Source organism: Naegleria fowleri (genome assembly GCF_008403515.1).
Source record: "Naegleria fowleri strain ATCC 30894 chromosome Unknown tig35, whole genome shotgun sequence".
In the NCBI taxonomy this organism is placed as follows: domain Eukaryota; phylum Heterolobosea; class Eutetramitea; order Acrasida; family Naegleriidae; genus Naegleria; species Naegleria fowleri.
Window position 1 is genome coordinate 227,135 of NW_025407967.1, and position 19,657 is coordinate 246,791.

At 36.4% G+C, this 19,657-nt stretch overlaps 10 protein-coding genes across 10 annotated transcripts; 3 read left to right on the forward strand and 7 right to left on the reverse strand.

The window, feature by feature from the left end:
* Positions 1-312: 312 nt before the first annotated feature.
* On the forward strand, positions 313-1,446 carry FDP41_003757 (uncharacterized protein; the record flags this gene model as incomplete). The annotated part of the gene is made up of 1 exon (XM_044707096.1): positions 313-1,446. One exon carries the CDS (start codon positions 313-315, stop codon positions 1,444-1,446), a length of 1,134 nt encoding a protein of 377 aa, XP_044561817.1.
* A 165-nt stretch (positions 1,447-1,611) lies between these two features.
* On the reverse strand, positions 1,612-2,178 carry FDP41_003758 (uncharacterized protein; the record flags this gene model as incomplete). The annotated part of the gene is made up of 1 exon (XM_044707097.1): positions 1,612-2,178. The coding sequence occupies one exon, from the start codon at positions 2,176-2,178 to the stop codon at positions 1,612-1,614; it is 567 nt and encodes a 188-aa protein (XP_044561818.1).
* Positions 2,179-3,105: 927 nt separating this feature from the next.
* On the reverse strand, positions 3,106-4,278 carry FDP41_003759 (uncharacterized protein; the record flags this gene model as incomplete). The annotated part of the gene is made up of 1 exon (XM_044707098.1): positions 3,106-4,278. The coding sequence occupies one exon, from the start codon at positions 4,276-4,278 to the stop codon at positions 3,106-3,108; it is 1,173 nt and encodes a 390-aa protein (XP_044561819.1).
* Positions 4,279-5,683: 1,405 nt separating this feature from the next.
* Positions 5,684-8,696, forward strand: FDP41_003760 (uncharacterized protein; the record flags this gene model as incomplete). Its single annotated transcript, XM_044707100.1, has 6 exons — positions 5,684-6,487; positions 6,624-7,001; positions 7,058-7,268; positions 7,366-7,449; positions 7,504-7,665; positions 7,798-8,696. 6 exons carry the CDS (start codon positions 5,684-5,686, stop codon positions 8,694-8,696), a joined length of 2,538 nt encoding a protein of 845 aa, XP_044561820.1.
* A 465-nt stretch (positions 8,697-9,161) lies between these two features.
* FDP41_003761 (uncharacterized protein) lies at positions 9,162-10,715 on the reverse strand (the record flags this gene model as incomplete). Its single annotated transcript, XM_044707101.1, has 2 exons — positions 9,162-9,497; positions 9,558-10,715. The coding sequence occupies 2 exons, from the start codon at positions 10,713-10,715 to the stop codon at positions 9,162-9,164; spliced, it is 1,494 nt and encodes a 497-aa protein (XP_044561821.1).
* Positions 10,716-10,918: 203 nt separating this feature from the next.
* Positions 10,919-11,977, reverse strand: FDP41_003762 (uncharacterized protein; the record flags this gene model as incomplete). The annotated part of the gene is made up of 1 exon (XM_044707102.1): positions 10,919-11,977. The coding sequence occupies one exon, from the start codon at positions 11,975-11,977 to the stop codon at positions 10,919-10,921; it is 1,059 nt and encodes a 352-aa protein (XP_044561822.1).
* A 1,240-nt stretch (positions 11,978-13,217) lies between these two features.
* Positions 13,218-14,404, reverse strand: FDP41_003763 (uncharacterized protein; the record flags this gene model as incomplete). Its single annotated transcript, XM_044707103.1, has 3 exons — positions 13,218-13,449; positions 13,533-13,857; positions 13,903-14,404. 3 exons carry the CDS (start codon positions 14,402-14,404, stop codon positions 13,218-13,220), a joined length of 1,059 nt encoding a protein of 352 aa, XP_044561823.1.
* A 50-nt stretch (positions 14,405-14,454) lies between these two features.
* On the reverse strand, positions 14,455-15,423 carry FDP41_003764 (uncharacterized protein; the record flags this gene model as incomplete). Its single annotated transcript, XM_044707104.1, has 1 exon — positions 14,455-15,423. The coding sequence occupies one exon, from the start codon at positions 15,421-15,423 to the stop codon at positions 14,455-14,457; it is 969 nt and encodes a 322-aa protein (XP_044561824.1).
* Positions 15,424-15,509: 86 nt separating this feature from the next.
* On the forward strand, positions 15,510-17,014 carry FDP41_003765 (uncharacterized protein; the record flags this gene model as incomplete). Its single annotated transcript, XM_044707105.1, has 2 exons — positions 15,510-16,236; positions 16,323-17,014. 2 exons carry the CDS (start codon positions 15,510-15,512, stop codon positions 17,012-17,014), a joined length of 1,419 nt encoding a protein of 472 aa, XP_044561825.1.
* A 776-nt stretch (positions 17,015-17,790) lies between these two features.
* Positions 17,791-19,558, reverse strand: FDP41_003766 (uncharacterized protein; the record flags this gene model as incomplete). The annotated part of the gene is made up of 3 exons (XM_044707106.1): positions 17,791-18,096; positions 18,157-18,216; positions 18,299-19,558. 3 exons carry the CDS (start codon positions 19,556-19,558, stop codon positions 17,791-17,793), a joined length of 1,626 nt encoding a protein of 541 aa, XP_044561826.1.
* Positions 19,559-19,657: the final 99 nt, after the last annotated feature.

The following is a 19,657-nucleotide window of genomic DNA, read 5'->3' on the forward strand; positions in this document are numbered from 1 at the left end:
ATTAATTGTGGTGGTGGCAGTGTTTGTGTGTTGTATCCGAATGATTGCCGGACGTTTTGTTGTTTTTTTTGAAAAAACTTTTGGAATTTGTTTCTACAATAAAGAAACCTTTGGATAAGTTTGGAAATAAAAAGACTGTTCGAGAAGAGATAGAGAAAAACGCTTTTTGAAAGGTTGACGATCAGAATGGATGTTCACACCATCCATCAATATTGTAAAAAATTAAATTTACAATTAAAATATTATTAAATACTATTTATGATTTAAAATTCTTCTCATTCGATTAAACTTTTCGAAAAAGGAAAAGAAAAAATGAGTCATCTTTGGATTGCCAGTCTTTTTCTCATCCTTTTTTTTATTTTAATTTTTTATTATCTATTACGGATCTATGTGATCAATGGTCCCACCACAAATGCTCTTTCCGAATTATTCATCCATCCTAACAATAACAACAATAACAAAATAAATGTTCTCATTACAGGATGTTCCGATGGGATTGGAAGATTTTGTGCTGAAGAATTTTATAGACATGGAATGAGAGTATTTATGGCTTGTCGGAATGAAGAAAAAACTCGACGAGTCATGAAAGAAATGATTGAGAATAATCACTTGAATGATTTAAAAGGAGAATTACATTTCTTAAAGTTAAATCTTGATGAAATGGAAAGCGTTAAGAAATGTGCTGATGAATTTTTGAAAAGTGGTCATGTCTTGGATGTTTTGATCAATAATGCTGGAAGTTTATTGACCGAAATTACTTTTAGAGAGTCTCATGTGGAAAATATGTTTCAGAGAAATGTTCTTGGACATCACTTGTTGACAGAATTATTGTGGCATAATTTGGAGAGTAATGTGAATGGGGCTCGAGTTGTGAATGTGGCGTCAAATGCTCATCATTTTGTGAGCGAGAGTGATTTCATTGTGTCATCAGCTGAAAAGTCGAAAAGTGATATCACATCAACCACCAACCGACCTTCATATTCGTTGGCTCAATATGTGAAAGAGCCAAGGACACGAAATTTTCTCCAAAATTTCCTTTCAACCTTTGAAGTGAACAAGCAATATGGATTGACCAAGTTGTGCAATATTTATCAAACTTATTATTTTCATGAGGAGAAAATTAAGAAAAATCCAAAAAGTAAGGTCACCATTAATTGCTGTCATCCTGGTGCTATTCAAAGCGCCTTCTCAACACAATTTGCTGGATCTTTACCTTTTATTCTTTCCAAAGGTTTCTTACTGATTGAATACTTGTTTTTCAAAAATACCAAACAAGGATCACAAAACACAATTCATTTGGCATTTTCGAAACAAGTGGAACACCAATCAGGTCAGTATTTTGATGATTTGAAGGTGGCCACTCCCTCTTCCGCTGCTCTCAACAAAAGTCTCTATGAGGATTATGTGAAAATTTGTCATGAAATGTGCCAACCATTTCTTTATTAAATCTAAGAGATTGCAACATGTAGAACATATCAATAAGAGGCTGATAATCTCTAGATGTGAAACAGTTCACATTCAACGATTCATCGGCTGGTAGCAGACGTTTGATGAAGGTTCTTGAGAGTAGCTAAATTCATCGGTCCATGCCTGTCTCATGTGATCCTAAATTTATTCGTTATCCTCAATTTCAACATCATCGTCGTCTTGTTGATGCTTCTTCTTAGATTTAGAGGAGTATGTGTTCTGCAATTTCATTTCATTCTCCATCATAACATCTTGGTTAGCCTTGAGTTCTTGCATCTCAGCAAATCGTTTAGCAGAAACAGGAGCATAAATTAAATCAATATTCGTCTTCAACTCTCTAGCCACTTGCATCTTTCTAACCTTGAGAGAAGGAACCATTCTCTTGAAATAGTAGGAACGTTGTCGTTGTTCTTGCACTTCGGAGACTCTCTTGATGGCATGGATCGTCTTGGCATACAATTCTCTGTCGTATTTGACTGGAACATTTCTCTTCTTTTCAAATTCAAATGTACTATCCACTGATAATTCCTTTCCGTTCTTTCTTCGGTAGGCTTTGGTCCATCGCAGTCGGTTAGGATTTACTCGTCTTTCAAAGAGTCTTCTAGCCTTCTTGGAAGAGAATTTAAATACTTTGCCGTCGTTTCTCACAAAGGTGATACCGTGTCCTGGGTATACTGGAGCACCCGACACTGAACATGTTTCAATACGCATCTTGTTGTTTTAGTGATGATGATGATGAAGAGGAAAAAGTGGGCCGATGATGGAGAGGAATTTTTTTCAAATCAAAATTGAAAAACTTCAAATAATTTGTGCCCAGATCATCAAGCGAGACTGGTGAATTATTTGGTGACAATGACTTTGCATTGATTTTGCACCCAATGATGGCTACAAGGTGTTGAGGCTGGGACGGTCATGTTGCATGACATAAAATCTCTGGCATGATTCAAGTAGTTCATTTTCTTGCTCGCTTGTACCTTTTCGAAAGCCTTCACCCAAAACATGGCTAGATCTTTTCACTAGAGATTACCAGTCCCTCTGGGAATTGGCTTGATCAAGCGAAGGTGCAAGGAAAATGATGTTTTGTAAACTTCTGTGCTATTGCTGGATTTTTTTCTCCGAGAATGCTTTTGATTGGTCGGAGAGCCAAACATCATTTTCTTTTTGTGACCTGCACTTTCAAATAGTCGAGGTGGTTGAATCTGGTTATAATTTCGAATAGGGATCTTTGAATAATAATATTGCTCGAGTGGCTTTAAATAATCTATTATTTCTTCCTCATGTCAGTCCAAGAATTTCCAAACAATCACTAACAAAGGGTCGGTTTTTCTTTTCTTTTTTCATCATGAGTTTCAAGGTCTCAAAAAGTTTGTCATTAATGGCGTTGCATTATTTCCTAAATGAAGAATTCCAAAATTTCTCTGAAAATAAAGTACACAATTTTCTCTCATTTGAAGCATGTTACTTTTTGCTCAACAACAACCTTTAGAGTAATTCTGACTGCACTTGGTCATTGTGGATTTCTCAAATTTAGTTTGATGCAAAGCGTCGTCCCACTCTTTTCTTAACGATGTCAATGGCATTCAGTCTTCTTACATAAATCGATGCAGTTTTTCGTTTGTCCTTTTCGATCCAGCATATTTACCACGTCATTTTCAGATTTGAATCACATGAATACCATAAATTTCGATTGTCTTCATATTGAGAAGGAATAAAGCATTTAGCAACGTAGCTATAGAATTGATGTAATGGCACCAGATCGTTCATTCTTAATTCAATTGCCAATTTGAGAAATTCATAGTCAACACAAGTAGAGTTTTCAATAATTTCTGCTGCCCGTGGTAGTTCTTGGCCAATTAACAATTCAATCTTGGTGCCGTATTTTCCAATGCCGTCTTTTGGAACATTTTCATATTTCACAAGTGAAGCCACTAATTGAATGAACGATTCGTCCTCACATTCTGAAGAGGCAATGAGTTTTGTAATTGACGTTGATAGTTTTTTCTTTTTTGTAGTCATTTCTTTTTTTTCTTTAGATGGACGGTCTATGGAAAGTTCACTGTCAGTGTCACCATCCTCCTCAAGAAATTGTACATTTGTTTTAAGTACATTTGATTGAATGAGATCAACTTTCAAAATTGAAAGATCATCATAATCAAGATACATTTTGTACAAATCTCTCCCTTTAAACGATTCCACATGGTTCTTCGAGGTGTGATCCAACATTTCATGTAATGGATAGCTCTTATTCGCTTTAAATACCTTGTCTAATCCTTGTAATATAAAATTCTTTCCATTCACTTTTACATGATATTTTTTCACTCGATCACTCGTTGTCCAATCGTCCACATGTGTTTTAATAATTTGTATAAATTCATCTCTATTGTTTGGAAAGAATAATTCAGTTCCAAATGTTATTCCTGGATAAAAGTCCTCAGTTCCAACAACCCAATAAATCCGCAGTTGTTTGATGATTTGTTTAAAGTTTTGTGTCTTTTTTGGCACTCGAGTCTTCATCTCAAATCGATAACCGGAAGAGGACGGATTGGAAATCATGATTTCTTCTCGATTACTACGTTCCGCTTTCTTGTTGCAAGCGTCTTGGACCACATGACTCGACGGTACATGATAACATTCCAATGTGATGAAAGAGATGTTTCCCCAAATGGGATCCTCATGACCGTTGCCAATAATAGTCGTCGTAGTCGTCGTCGTAGTTGTCGTCGCCGCTGATAAAGAAGAAGAAAAAGTTGCATGTGTTTCCTTTCGTTTTTTGGCTTTTAATTCCGAAGAAGGAATAACGGCAGGTAACATTTTTTTTAAGAAAGAAATTTGTTGTAAAATAAATTGGTTGATAGAACGGGTTATTTATTCTGTCGCATATGTCACATTTCGCGTATACATCTAGATTGGATGTGAACAAATAAGATTTGCATCGACTCCATCACACTGCAAATTTTTTAAAATTTCTTCTTACTGCCTAGTTTATTACAATAGAGTTGTCTTGACAACGTACTTGTAGAGAAACTCCTGAACACGGCAGGTAACATTTTTTTTGATATTTCTTTTTTTTTCTTTTTTTTTCGATCTGAAAAGCAAGAAGGCACTTTTAGATATTTATAAATGGTGGTAGGTATCAAGCGCAACTCAGTTTTGGGACCATTTTAGCAAAAAAAATGAATTCATCACAAATGGAATATGTTTATCATCTATTTCCAAATCCGTTAATGTTCATTTATGAGGGTAAAAAAGTGAGACATTTTGAATGAAATGAGCTGTAAATGTTCATTAAATGATGATCAAAAAAATGAAGGTCTTATACTTTGCTCTCTTGGTAATATCGGACAATTCATTTGGACTCGTAAGTAACTTTCATGGTTGTCTTCTCCAGATCTCTTCCTATATGAATGATCGAAGATTAAGATGGATGTCATTGGTGGACTTGCATTGATCATTCACCTACTCTGGGCTGATGAAGAAATGAGACTAATCATGATGATGATGACCGCGTGTAGAGAGATGTCATTGATGATTGTCATTGAAATTCAAAGCATCGAAATACTTTTGTCAGAGTGTTTTTCATTGTTTCTTTGTGTGAGACTGTTCACTCCCTCCTCCTCAATTTGGACCGAATCGCAATTACCAAATCTTCTTATTTAAACAAGTGATCCTTGTGTGCTCCATCTCGCAAAAAAGACAAAAAAACATTCACACCTATTGATGTCCACCACTCCACTCGACATGTCCTCACCTCAAAACCAACGATTGGGGATTCAATTTCTTCTTCTCCGATTGCTACTCTTCATCATGACGTGTATGCTATTATTAGGAAACAACGAATGTGTCAATCATGTTCATGCATTGTCTTCTTCATCATCCATCCAAGCCATTCCCTTCGTTTCGCTCATTCATGAAGATAATCGTGATCCATCTTCTTCCACTGAACAAGAGACTCGTTCCTTTCCACTCTCTCATGAAAATAATTTAATGAACCAATTGAATCGATTGCATACACAGTTCATTCCTTTTCTGTGAGTGGTTTGAATCTTGCGAACAACAACAAAAGAAAGAACATGGTCAAATTGTGAAACTTTTAGATGAACCTCGAAGTCAGTTTATTGTCAAGTTGAAGAAATTAACAAATGAATCCAAAACAAATGACGATAAACACAACGCATCATTAACGGATACAACAAGTATTGAAGAAAGGATTCAATCCATGGTGAGGAAATCGGGACATCCTTTGGGATTTTCAAATGTCTTTGCCGTGGTGGCCAAAACGTCAGAAATCATTTCACACGTTTCCTCATTGTCATCTTCCAACAAAGCAATTGAATGGATTGCTGAATATGAACCTAGATTCAAAAGTGCTTTGCATTTTCATAAAATTCAACAACTCGCTCATCTTCAACTGAACACTTTAAAAGACCAAAACCAGACATTTACTTCAACTTTTAATCCTATGGAAAATAACAACAACAACATGATAAACATCATCATCACCATTCTTCCATCTCTCGATGCCGTTCTCGTCAATCAAGAACTCGAAGAAGCTCATCTCATTGCCAATGAATTAAATTCCAAATTCTCAGAATGGTTATCCAAACAACAAGAACAACAACAAGAATGGAACAAACATGTTTCTCCAATGAAGATCATTTCTCAAATTCATGTTTCTTCAAAGGATAAACTGGAAATGAGTTTCTCTCCACTCGTAGCTCAACATGTGGGTGAAATTTTGAAAGAATTTGCACATGTTCATTTCATTGAAAGAAAACTTGAGGAACATCAATGGATGAATAAGAAAGCAAGTGTCATGATGCAAGGATTTGGTCCTTCTCCAAGTGTTGGAATGTCTGCCACTCCATTCTATGATATGGGAATTTTCGGAAATGGACAAATTGTTGGACTCGCTGATTCAGGAATTGATTGGGACAATTGTTTATTTCATGATGTAAACAATCTCATTGTGAAAACTGACAGTGTCAACATGAATCATCGCAAAATTGTTGGATACAATACGGTGCTTGTTTATACTGAAAATGGTGTCATCAAGACGGATGGAAGACGAAGTGGATGGACATGGAACTCACCTTGCTGGTTCTATTTGTGGAAGTATTCAAAATAATGTTCTCAATTCGAGTGTCAATCCAATTAAGGAATATCATGGAATTGCTCCAAATGCAAGACTTTATTTTACAGATACACAACAAACAGGAAATCCAAAAAATTGGATTCCTCCTTCGTATCATTTTTCCGTTTTCATTCCTGCCCATGAAAAAGGAGCAAGAATCTTTTCAAATTCATGGGGTAACAGTCCTGAGGATTATTTTTCATGTAGTTACGATTGTAAAGATTGTGTGTGGAGAGATACGATGGATGGTTATAGAGCTGGACAGAGCGTGACAGATGACACTTGTCGAGCATTATTTGGAAGCGACACTTGTTGTTCTGTTTCTAATCAATATACCTCTCGATGCCATGATGTAGACCTAACTTTGTGGCTTTATCAAGATAGTGTCATTCTTTTTGCACAGGTAAGTGTGACTTTTGAAAATGTTCATTATTGAACCATTGTTGACGTCACTTTTAGGGAAATTCAGGAGAAATTTCTTCGAAAGGAAATATTGGATCTCCTGCAACGTCAAAGAATGCAATCTCTGTGGGCGCAAGTATGACCTCAAATGATGCTTTCAAGGAATCAGTTTATTTTGAAGATTTTAAAAACAAAATTCGACTTGCTAAATTACCGTTCTCAACCCCTGATGAATGTTGCGCCTATTCTGGAAAAGATCAATATTTTAGTAAGTTTAAACTTATCTTAAATTTAAGTGATTCCAATGGAATCTTTGGAATTCATTTTTAACCATTTTTGGAAAATTAATGGTTGGACATTTACAGTTCATAGTTTCTGCTGCCCATCTAAAGTGGAGGAAGAATATACCAGCAATCCATCCATCTACAATGAATTCAATTTGGCTTACTGTAAGTCATACCCTTTCGATTTTTGAATCATTTTGTCATCATTTAATCTTTTAGTCTCATCAAGAGGTTCCGCAGTTGGTAATCGTATCAAACCTGACGTGACAGGAATTGGCTACAATGTAGTGAGTGCTCATTCCGATGGTAAAACAATTACCGATCAATGTGGAACCAACTCTCCATCTCTTGGAAATTCAGCTGCTCTCATGACATTTGACGGTTTGTATTATTGAATTCACTGTTGATACATTTCTTTTCACTTTTAACATTCACATTTAATATTCCATTCAATGATATATTCAACCATGGATGATCATCTACAATAATATTCTGTATGTGACATTTCGAAAGGAACCTCCGTGGCCACTGCATTAGTTGCTGGAGCCGCTGCTTTATTGAGAGAATTTTTCCAAACCAAGATGAACCTTTCGAAACCATCAGGTCCTTTATTGAAAGCAGCTCTCGTCCACAGCTCCATTCCCATGACAGGAACTGTAGCTTATTCCTACGACAAGAATCGACGATTAAAACTCTCAAATTTGGGAAGCCCAAACTCGTACGAAGGTTTTGGAAGAGTTTATTTGGGAAGTTTGTTACAAAATCAAGATGGTATTCCCTTGACAATTCTTATCAAAGAAAAATCCTTTAAAACCAGATCACAGTCTCTCCAATTATGTTTCAAGAGAAAACAAGAGCTTTCAAACTTCACCCTTTTTAAGGCCACTCTTGCATGGTATGATTTTCCAGGAAGTATTGCGGTTGTGCCTCAACTTTTGAGTGATTTGGATTTATTCGTCAATACCTATGTGATCAGCAGAGGCAATATTTCAACACTCTCTGTGATTGCTGGAAATTATGGAGACCGAGTGGACACGACGAACAATGTGGAAAGAGTGGTGGTGGAAGAATTACCCTCTTCATCCTTGAAAGATCATTCCGTCTTCGTGACTGTTGCCGTATATGTGACTTCACTCTTTGACGAAAATCGAACAAAACAACCTTTTGCTCTTTTAATGACTTATCCGAAGGATATGTTTGAGGAAGTGGATCCAACAACGGACCCTTCGTGTTTCTATACCACTGATTTTCCTCCCAAGGAGGAGCCTCTTTCAGATCTTTCAGATGAAGTTATTGTTGGAATTGTGTTTGCAGCCATGTTGGGAGTGTTGGTGGTGGGTTTAGTGGTGGTGGTGTATTTCGCGGTGAAAAGACGACGATCACCAAATACAGCTGTTGCTGTTGAAGGTTAAGTGAATTCAGGTTAATTATGTGGAAGAGGATGTTGCAAAAGATGTCTGTGAGATTCTTATTAGAGGATATGTGTGAAATTAACAAATAAATTTGATTAAGGAAAACCTTTTGGAATACAACATCATAAAAAAGTCTGAGCCCCCTTAGCTTGAATTTCCCTGAGGTGACAGATAATGGAATACAAACATATACTTTTTTTGGGAGTCTGATCTCAATAACTACTTAAAACCCAAACAACAACCCAAACTACAACCCAAACCAAAACCACAACTACAATAACCCAACAAATCAACCCGTCCAAACCAAGAACAATGTTTTTTTAAGGGTTTAAGAGTAGGTTTGGTCAATTCAAACAAAATATGTTTATATAATGTCATTATGTGCAATCCCAATTTCCCTTCAGCTTTATATTCCACTCTTTTTGATTTTAACTGTCAACAACTCGCTCATATGACGAAATTTGATCAAATTTTATCTTTTATTTTGTAATTGGGATTATTTCCGAAAAGTTCACGATGCATATCCAAGAATTTGTAGATAATGGTAGGATCTTTCTCAAGAGCATAGTCATACGATCGTCGAAGATAATGTTGCCATCCGTACATCCACGGCAACAACTCACGTTCCATGAGTTCACCCATCAAAGCGAGGAAATCCTTATCTAAACTGTTGCATGATTCAATTAATGATTCCAATGAGATGGTCGAGGAAGATAAAGGCGTTTTCTCAACAAGTTCCTCCAAGGTTAGATGATTATTGTTACAATAGGTTTGAGTTGACGTTTCTGAAATGAGCGACTGCTGATACAGATATGAAATTAATCGTTGCAAGTCAGAATCACAAGAGTGTGAAACACTCACAATTTCATTCAACTTATCTTCTACAAGCATTAATGGAGATTGCACGGAAGAGTTTGCTGTGTGTGTCTCCTCATCATTTTCTGAGACGGTATTCATTATTTCCAGTCTTTTTGTCTTGCTCATCGGTGATGTATTTGATTGCTTCTTTTTCTTCTTTGGTGGTTCTTGTGTGGTGGTACCAGAAACAGCATCTTGTGACAAAACGATCGCTGGTGGTGAATGTGGATGAGGAATTTCGGAAATCATCAATTCATGGCTCATCTCTGAGTCACTACCACTGCCATCACCACTACTACTTTCTGTACTACTACTCGTGCCCTTGCCATGTTTTCTCTTTGATGTGGATGTTACTCGTTCATCACCAAGTGATGATGTGGTGGCATTATTCTTTTCTTGTTGTTGAATCTTTTGCTTCAATTTGATCGCTCTGGGATCATTCTCACCACACAATCGAGGATAATACGTTGGTGGTGAGAGCAGAATTAACTTTCGTTCTCTGTTCTTAAAAGATTCTTCATAATTGGTGGACGAGTTTTTCAAAAGTACAATCAATGAGACCACATCTTGCTTGGAGTATTTGACTCCATTCAATTTAAATCCCTTTCCATTCACATTGACATGATATTGTGGTAAATTCTCATCTTCAATATCTGGTGCAACAATTTTGATTGCTTGCAAGAGTTGACTCTTATCAACCGGAAAAAACAAATCTCCATCCCGAGTCGATATTCCAGGATATAAAAAACCACTCTCGACATGCAAATACAGTCGTAAATTCTTGAGTAGGAATAATCCATTCTTGAGAAGTTTTGAAACTCTAGTTTTCATTTGGAATACATCTTTGTTTTGTTCTTTCTGAATTTCCTTCATGGTTTTACGACCAGGTTTCTGATTGTACTTGTCTTGCAAGACATGTGCGGAAGGAATCTGATAACATTCAATTTCTATGGTACCATCATTGACTACTACAACCAGTGATGATGATGATGATGGTTGCTGAGAAGTGATCGTACTTCTTGATGTTGGTATAATTGCAGAAGAGGAAGAGGCATGTTGTTGTTGTTCATCGGAGGACAAAACAACACCACCACCACCTCGGACAGAAGGAGATGCTTGCTCCAGAGTTGCAGCGGCCGTTAATAAGTCAAGGCCATTCATGAACGGTATTTACAATCAAATTTTTTTGAACGTAATAATAATTTATTCAATAAATTGGAAAAAAACCAATGGTTTAAATTTAGAATCAAACGAGTCCTTTAGGTTGACGTCCAGTTAGATTTTCTAAAGTTTGAATGCTGTTGAAAACAAAGAAACAAAGAGGAGTGCTTATAAGCATATATAGACTGGAACTTTAACATGGTTTATTCCTTCAAAACTGTTTCTGTCATGAAATCCATGACCTGATCAAAGCAATGAGAGCATTCGACGTCATTGTCATTCTTTGGCGTCAGACATTGTGAAAAGTCAATAACAGAGAGTTGGTTCCACGCTTCATCGTCCTCCAGACCGTCAATAATGAAAGAAGGAACCTTCTTTTCCAAGCATTTTGTGAGTGAACGTTTACAAAAATGTGTGGTCAGGGCATGAGCGTAGATTATAGCTTCTCCCAAACAGGAATGACCTCCTGGATGTATCTGTGCATCTGATTTGTTGATACAACTGTCTAGAATAGCAAGCTCTTTGGATGCATGTTTCTGTGAAATTTCGTGTAATAACTTGGTGTTGAGCTCGGGTGTATGCTGTGTATTATTGTATTGCAGTTGAGTTTCATCATTCTTTTTTCTTAACTCTTCGACCATGTTGGGAAATAATTGTTGAAAGGACCCTTTTTGAGTTAACATTCTTTTGTGAGCAGCTAATTTGTTAAACATCTCAGAAAGAGTGTGATCTTGATGAAAACAATGAACCACTCGATCATAGTCCACACTCAGTGACGGTAAATTTGAATACGATGAAATTTGTTCTTCCTCTGTATCTTTTCCATTATTGATATTTTGAGTGTCGCTCCTCCTCATCAAACTCCAATCCACTAATTCATCTCCCATACAAGATCTTAATTGACTTTCATTGTGTGATTCTTCAGGTCTGCCAGCAAAAACTTGGCACATGACACACGCATTTTCCAAAATCATATCTTTGAGAGAGTTGTACTTTTTCTCATGCTTTCGTTTCTCTTCCGATGATAAATTATTCACTTTTCGATTGTGGTAAGTTTGGTAGGGATCATTTCCAGATCCATCGGACTCCACATGTTCTCTGAGATCAATCAATTTGTTCAATGCTTTAAATTGCCGAATCTTTTCAGCACAATTTGCATGAGCCTGGAAATCCCTATAATAAAATAGTTGAGATTCGGATTGTAAGACTTCTTCCACTCGAGGAGCCGAAGAGTTCTGTGATGATGATGTGAATTGTCCCATTTTTTTTGTAACCTTGCAAAATAATGAAAGGTCAATCGCTCTTTGTAGAGAACATGATGTTAGAAAGTGTTGGAATTGTTAGCCAATTCTGCAAACAGAAAAAGGGTTTAAATGATTGGCAAAAGCTTTGGAAAATATTGAAACATTCAATGTCTCACCATTAACCATTAATTGATACCCAAGAAAGGATTTAATGTTCCTTCATCGATGGATGACTCTGATTTATATGTGTATCTTAAGACAGAGGATAAATTCAGAATTGAGTGCTATCACCTGGTGAAATTCGATTAGTTAATTCGACTGAATAAGATTCATTTTGGAAGGTAAATGATTAAGGGTATAAAAAAAAAGAGAAATTAACCAACTGCCCGAGCACTCGAAATTCTGCAGTATTTTTCACTGACTTTCCAAGTAAATGAGTTGGTGTTTGAAAACTGAAAATTTTAAAGTTAGTCGAAAAGTCAGCGGATTTTTGAATTTAATCCCTACTAAGTTTACTCTGCTCTGTTCCAAATCTGCAGTTCACTTAAATCGATATCTGATTTTATTTAAATAAGCATTGAAATATTTCATCGAATTCAGTAAGAAAAATTTATTGATGAATCAGTTGAAAAATAAGGGATTGATTTGAAGTGAAATCAGTTTCTGAATAAGGGACTGATTTGAAGTAAAGTCAGTACCTAAATTAGACTCTGAGTTGAATTGAAATCAGTATCCAAATCTGACTCTGGGTTGAATTAAAATCAGTCTCCAAATCATACTATGGTATTGAAATTAGTCTACGGATAAGACACTCATTGGAATGAAAATCACCAATATCGTATTTCATAGTAATCCATGGAAGGCTTGAGTAATCCACTTCTAATTCAGTGTAATTATAATTTCTCGCTATCAATCATCGTATCATCTTTTCAAATAAGCTGATCACCAATGATTCAATGCTTACCTTGACGATGACCATGACACCTTGTGTTCAATTGGGTCAAGTAATACCAACTTACCTTGATTCATGAATTGTTCTGAATGTAGTGAAGGGTAGGAATGTTCGATTGTAACAATTAATGAGTTTGGTTGAGTCTTTGAAAAAATTTTCATACTCATCACAATCACGTGAATAAACTTGGTATTGTTTAAATCAAGAACAAGTCATTCCTATGAACTTGTTTAAATTTACCACAAACTTGGAAACAGGGTATGGCTTTTTTTGGCATTTCGTCCAATATTTTGACTTGATTCGAGTCTAAACTTTTAACACGAGAAATTCTTGAGCATGAAAATAATCACCCTTTTCAAATTGAAAATGAAAAGTTCTTACTCGTTTCATGGAAATGACTTGATGTAATGAAAAGTTCTCCAGTGCTTTGTGGTCCATGTTATTCTTTCCTCCTTGAACAGAGCTAGTGATGGATCCAGCTAGATCTTCGAGCATAAAAGTACTCGTACACCATAGAGGTCCAAGATAGAAAATAGAACTGTTTACATGATGGATAATATATAAAAATAATTACATGATGGATAATATGTGAAAATGAGCTATATCATTTAGCCGACTTACAGAGGAAAATGAAAGACTGTATGTGAAGCCAGTGTTAAAATAATAATGTCAAAATCTGTCTCGATGGCTTGTAATATTTCAAAAATTTCCTTTTTCATACTGTATAGAACTTCAAGGCCTCTCACTACTGGATGCATGATGGTGCGTATAAAAGTAGAAAGTCTATTGAGAATGTGATAGTGTTTGTCTGATATTTCATCCTGAAAAACCTCAATACAATATGAAAATATTATATAATATTCAATTGCTTTGAAATAACTCAATTCATCCAATCCACGGACTCTTCGATGATAGAACGAAGGTGTTTTGATTTCATATAGCTTGTCTATCGTTCTTTTAGTAGTTTATCAAGTAAAAGTTCTTAACTTACTGTTAATAGTATCAATATTGTACTTGTTTTTGATAAAGTTCAACAATTTTGCACAAAGGCCTTCAAGTAAATTATGTAACAAATCACAAGCAATCTGTGTGGTCCATGTAAAGTATGGTAGTCTCACCAGTATGGACAAGCCTTTAACACCATCAAATTGTTGAATCTCTCCCTTTAGCATTAATTTGTAATTTGCAACAATTTCAGACCAAACCCGTTCCTGTTCATTTCCACCCGAGCTGTAAATGGTTCGGTCTTGAATCTTTCTACCATTCTTTTTACACCATCGACAACTTGAAGTTCCAGCATGATTGGTCATGCACAATAAATCGTAACACGCATCAAGATCTACTAGAAAGGTGAACAATCTTGCCTTGAGACGATATATCACACCTTGTTCTGTTTTACATTCCTTTCCCTGATTCAATATCAATAATTCGGAAATAAATCGATCAAGCAGAGTATTGAATGGAATGGGTTTGTTGCTATATGCAAGCAGCATGGTGAGTGGAAATGAATATCTATATTGCAATGACAGTTCAGTAATCCACGCTACAAGAGGAAGCACACTCTGCTGCTTTTGCTAACAGAACCTGAATCACCTCCACCAATGAGGGTAATACACACGGCATCCGGTTCTTTCCAGCCTCTCACAACTCGTTCATATTCAATCGAGTCTATACAGTCATTAATTTCATCGATATTTGGTTGAACAGTGCAATGAGCTTTAAAATTTCTCAATCCAATCAAGTCCACCATTTCTGAAGTGCAAGTTTCAATAGATTTACTCCAGAAAAAACTATTAGAACAATCCATTCCACATTTGGAACAGCAATGATTAGAAGCTTCACATACTTGATCACAGCAATGATATACTTTTTGATATTGCTTGGATACATTAATAATCTTTTTGAGTAAGGTATTGACATTGAAAGGCAACTTACAAGTATCTGGAAGAAGTGCATTCAAGATTCTGAAAATTTCATTCATCATTACTTTGCTAGCCTTAAATTTGACATATAATTGTAGCATATCAAATATTAATTCTCCCAAAGTCTTACTGGAATGAGTGGATATTGGAGTACGTGAGTTGGGAATTTGATTCATAATCATGACCAGTGCTTGTTTTTGAAACACTTCAAAAAACTCTACAAAGCTCTCATTGCTTTCTAAATCATTCACCATGGTGTGAAGAAATCCATCCGAGTTGTTTCCTTCTCCCCCTTCTCCGTCGTTCAAGGTTGGAGGTGGTGGTGGTCTGTCATGATTACCAAGCATTGAAGAATTTGAAACGCTTGATGGTGGAGGCTGAGTATTGTGTAATATATTATTGGTCGCGAGAGGGTGATGATGTGAAGAAGAAGGAGCAACAGCTTCCGATGATGATACATTGGCATGTTGTTGTGGAATGGTCATTCTGCCAACTCTAATACTCGAGTATTCCATGTTGGAGTTCAAAATAGCTCGCTCAAGAGCACGAGCAGAAACCATATTCTTGTGAGAATAGACTGACCGTGGCATTTTGGTTTGACGTTCGAGCGGTATTTTTTACCAACATTTTCAGAAAAAAAAAACTCAAGTTCTTTTCTCTTACCACTTTACAACACATGTCTCAACAATCAGGTGAACAAGGCTCTTCTTCTCACGAGAAGAAACGGTTGCCATCATCTTCAGTTGACCTTATTAAAAGTAAGAAGAAGAAACATACCCCAAAGGAAGTGAAAGTCCTTAAAGCTGAACACTATAATTCTGTAAAGCAAGTTCTTCAGCTATTGAAATCCAAGAACAGTCAAACTGAGGCTTCCACTTCAGTAACCAAGAATCAAAAGAAAAGGTCATCAAAGAAGAAGACTGATTTGCCTGATGTCACTGTTCCTCACATCAGACTCATTCTGGAGAATGTCAGTGCTCGGTTGAAGGACGAAACATTGCAAGATGAGTCCGGTCAATTACCACCTCCATTGGAAATCAAAAAGGCTTTAAAAACAAAACAACAATTGATTGACTGTCTCACTAATTACCCACAACATGAGACCATCATGACGGTGTTGCAACAGATCCTAAATAACCTCCAGCTGAAAGTGTTTATTGAGAATCATGTTCTTTCTACCACTGAAAAAGTGACATGTAATCCTTCTCACGTTCGTTCGGTTTGTTTAGGAAGTAGAAAAGAGTCCCAGCTCATTCATGTTGCCAATGCCACCACCAATCCGGCGTTGAATGCACAAAAGTCAGACTGCTTAATTGTTACCATTACAAAAGTCTTACCAGAAGCCATGAAACTGGTCACATCTCTTCCCGACGAGTTTCATGTAAACTCGTTGCATGAATGGAGTATGGACTGTATTGTATGGTGTGGGATAAGAGTGAACCATTAATCACATCTCAAAACTTTGTCAATGCAAACACCAACCAATTAGTATTACCTTCTGTTGAAAATGATTTGTTCAAGCAGAATAATTCTGCAGCCTGCTATATGGATGTGTTGAATTCTTCTACTGTGATTCAAAAGGATCCCTTGTCCATGATCTTTGCCTCTCAAAAAGATATGGTCGTGCCTGCATTCTCCACTCAAAAAGATCTGTCTGAAGTGGTATTGCCTCAATCCATGCAATCTCAACCACCAATGCAATTTCAACCGTCAGTACAACTGTCAGTGCAATCTCAACCCTTGGCTTCTTCATCATTTCAGAAAGACCCGACCAACACCACAATACTCTCTTCTCAAACTGATGTTTTGACTCCAGTCTTCTCCTCTTCAGTGGGCTTGCATTCCACCATTCCAACGATCCATGAATTTGAAGAATTGAAAAAGAAGTATGAAAGAATTGTCGACATTAATCATGATCTCCAATTCAATATGAAAAGGATTCAACGAGAATTGGAACAAGAGAAGGATGAACGAATCAAGTTGCAATCCAAGGTTGATCAGCATCCCGAGAGAATGAATACCGTTCGTGATAACTTGTGTAAGATGTATGTTGATCTTGGAAATATTATAACCTCCATGTCTAACACAACAACCATTATAATTGGAGACGAGAAGAAGGAATTGGCCTCAGACGAATTTGTTAATTTTTGTAAGAGGAACCAATTTGGCAAGTGTGTGTAGATTACCTTTGTCAAGTGTTCAATTGGAGCATTGACAGATTGAAAACAAACGCCAAACTCCAGCATGCGGTTGCTTCTTTCATATACCAGCACACGGAAATCAAGGAAACCACTCGCCAGTGGAGCAACTTTTTCAATACTCACAAATAATAATGGCTCCGAACTTGATTGCTTTGTAATAAAATAAATAAACAAAAACATTTTCTCCCTTAAAATTCGTCTTGATTTTTTCGGAATCAGTATGAAAATGTGGAATTTACTGATTTTGCGACTGGCTTTTTTTTCTGACTGAATTCGAATGCAAGTTTGCTCACTAATTTCATTTCGAGTGCTCGGGTGGCTCAGAAAGGAAAATCTTAACCTTGTATGCAAGTCGTGCAAATATAATTGTCACATCAAAAAATATGTCCATGAGAACTTAAATACCAAAGAAGGTCGAAGAATCGATGGAGGAAGTTTGATTTCATAAAATCCCAATTGTTTGATCGTGTGTAATTCAGAATTGAAAGGCGCAATGTATCTTTTTGATCCTCCAAAGTAAATGAGCTTATTTTCATTTCTCAAGTAAAATAATCTTCCAAACAATCTCGACATTCTTATCAACTCATCGTCTTGTGGGTCAATACCATTCAATCCATCTTGGGCTCTAATTTTATTTTGGAAATTTAGAAACAATATTTATGTAAGTCTCGATGCACTACCACGATTCTTCTTGTTCTAATATTTTGCACATATGAACCAATGACAGAGCACATAGGAAGGATTCTCATAACAAATTTACATGCTGTTTTCTCTCAAGGCAGCCCTAAAGTATAACAACTCCATAACAGGGAAGCACAACAAGTATCCAAACCACAATAATACATTTCCTAGACGTGTTCCCTTAAGTTTCTCAGTCACATAGAAGAGTGGAATTTGAGCAATGACCATTGTGAAGAAATATGCTCTAAAAACTCTAAAAGTCATGATTAACACATATTCATGAAGAACTGCAGTGACAAAGAATGTGGAAAGTGCGGCCCAAACTTTGTTAAATCCTTTCACTCTTCTCATGGATTCGACATAAATATGTCGTGACATGAACTGTGATGAAATTGCAATTCCATTCATTAGTGTTACAAAAAACAATAACATATTACATACCTTCAATACAGGTCTGTTCCACAATCTCCAATATTGAGAAACACTTGTGGCATTCCACCACTGTTCCCAAGAATTCAAAAAATTATTTGTTGATGCATGACAAAAAAAATTGTGATAAATATTCTGAATGAACTTCACTCACCTCCAAATAAAATTCACGATCTGCATATCTTACAAGTTCAGCGGTTGCGTTCAAGAAGCAATGAAAAACGCAATAAAAGAGCAACATCCAAATAGCCATGGATGGAATTGCAAGATTGATAATAAGATCATACCAGTCGTAGGATTCAATTTCTCCCAATAATGGAGCCATATACCTTTGCATGATGAAATACATAAAGAGACAAATCAATAGACCACCTCCATATTCCCTAATCACGAAAATGAAAGAAATATGAGAGGTTCTAGGGAAGTTGATTTCATAGACTAAGCTTGGTATTCTAATGTATTCCTGATAATCGAAGGCCAATAAATAAAATTGTTGCAACTTTGACAGATTTCGATCAAGTCTGATTTTCTCATATCGAATTCCAAGAATGGGTTTGAAGCCATTCTCCTTGTATTTTCCAGAATAAAACATTTCCTCTCTAAAATATCGATTCGTAATGAAGTAACTGTGCATCTTGAAACTATTCACAACGATTTGACATGCCAATGCAGTTCGACACATAGCACTTAGATATTGTGAGGTGAATGCAAGGTAAGATGGAACTCCAAACAAGATGAGTTGAGCCAATACATATATAGTGCAATTAATAAAATCCATGAATGGAGAAAGTCTCTTCTTTTGAGCATACTGAATGAGAAGAAATTCACTTGTAACAGAATATACAAAGTGAAATGCAACAACACCGCCCCATATTAGCATTAAATAGTCAATTCCTTGTAACAAGTGGCGAAGAAGTGTAAAATCAATAAGGTATCCCTCATGTCTCCAATTGTTGTACATGATATTGCCAGACCAAGTGACAAGAAGCAGACCAAACAAATTTAAAAATCCTTCAATGCTTTTGGAATGTAGAATGGATGGACGTGGTTGTGGTGGATGCGGAAATTGACCAACACGTATCTCTGGTTTATCTGAGTTTTCAGAGGAGGGAGAAGAAACTTGATCTGCTTCTTCGGCAGCAGCAGCACTTGAGTGTGTTTTCCCTGTTGGGTTCAGTATGGAAGGAAGCTCAGGTCGACTGTGCATTGTGGATTCAGTCGGTGTTGTTTGGTTGTTAAGATTCGAATGTTCATCACTAGTGCTGTTGACTGTTAAGATTGGAGTATTATTGGTTGGAACAGTGGCAGAAGAGGATGAAGGAGTTGATGGCTTATTGATGGCTGTTGATGATGAGGTGGTCGTGGTCGTGGTCGTTGAAGCGGAATCGTCCTTCTTTCCTTCCTTCTTTTTCATTTTCAAATGAATACTCTGACACGTTCAAGATGTGTATTCAAATACAATTCAAAGTATTTTTTGTGTGAGTCAGCAATGCAAAAGATGAGGAGATGGATT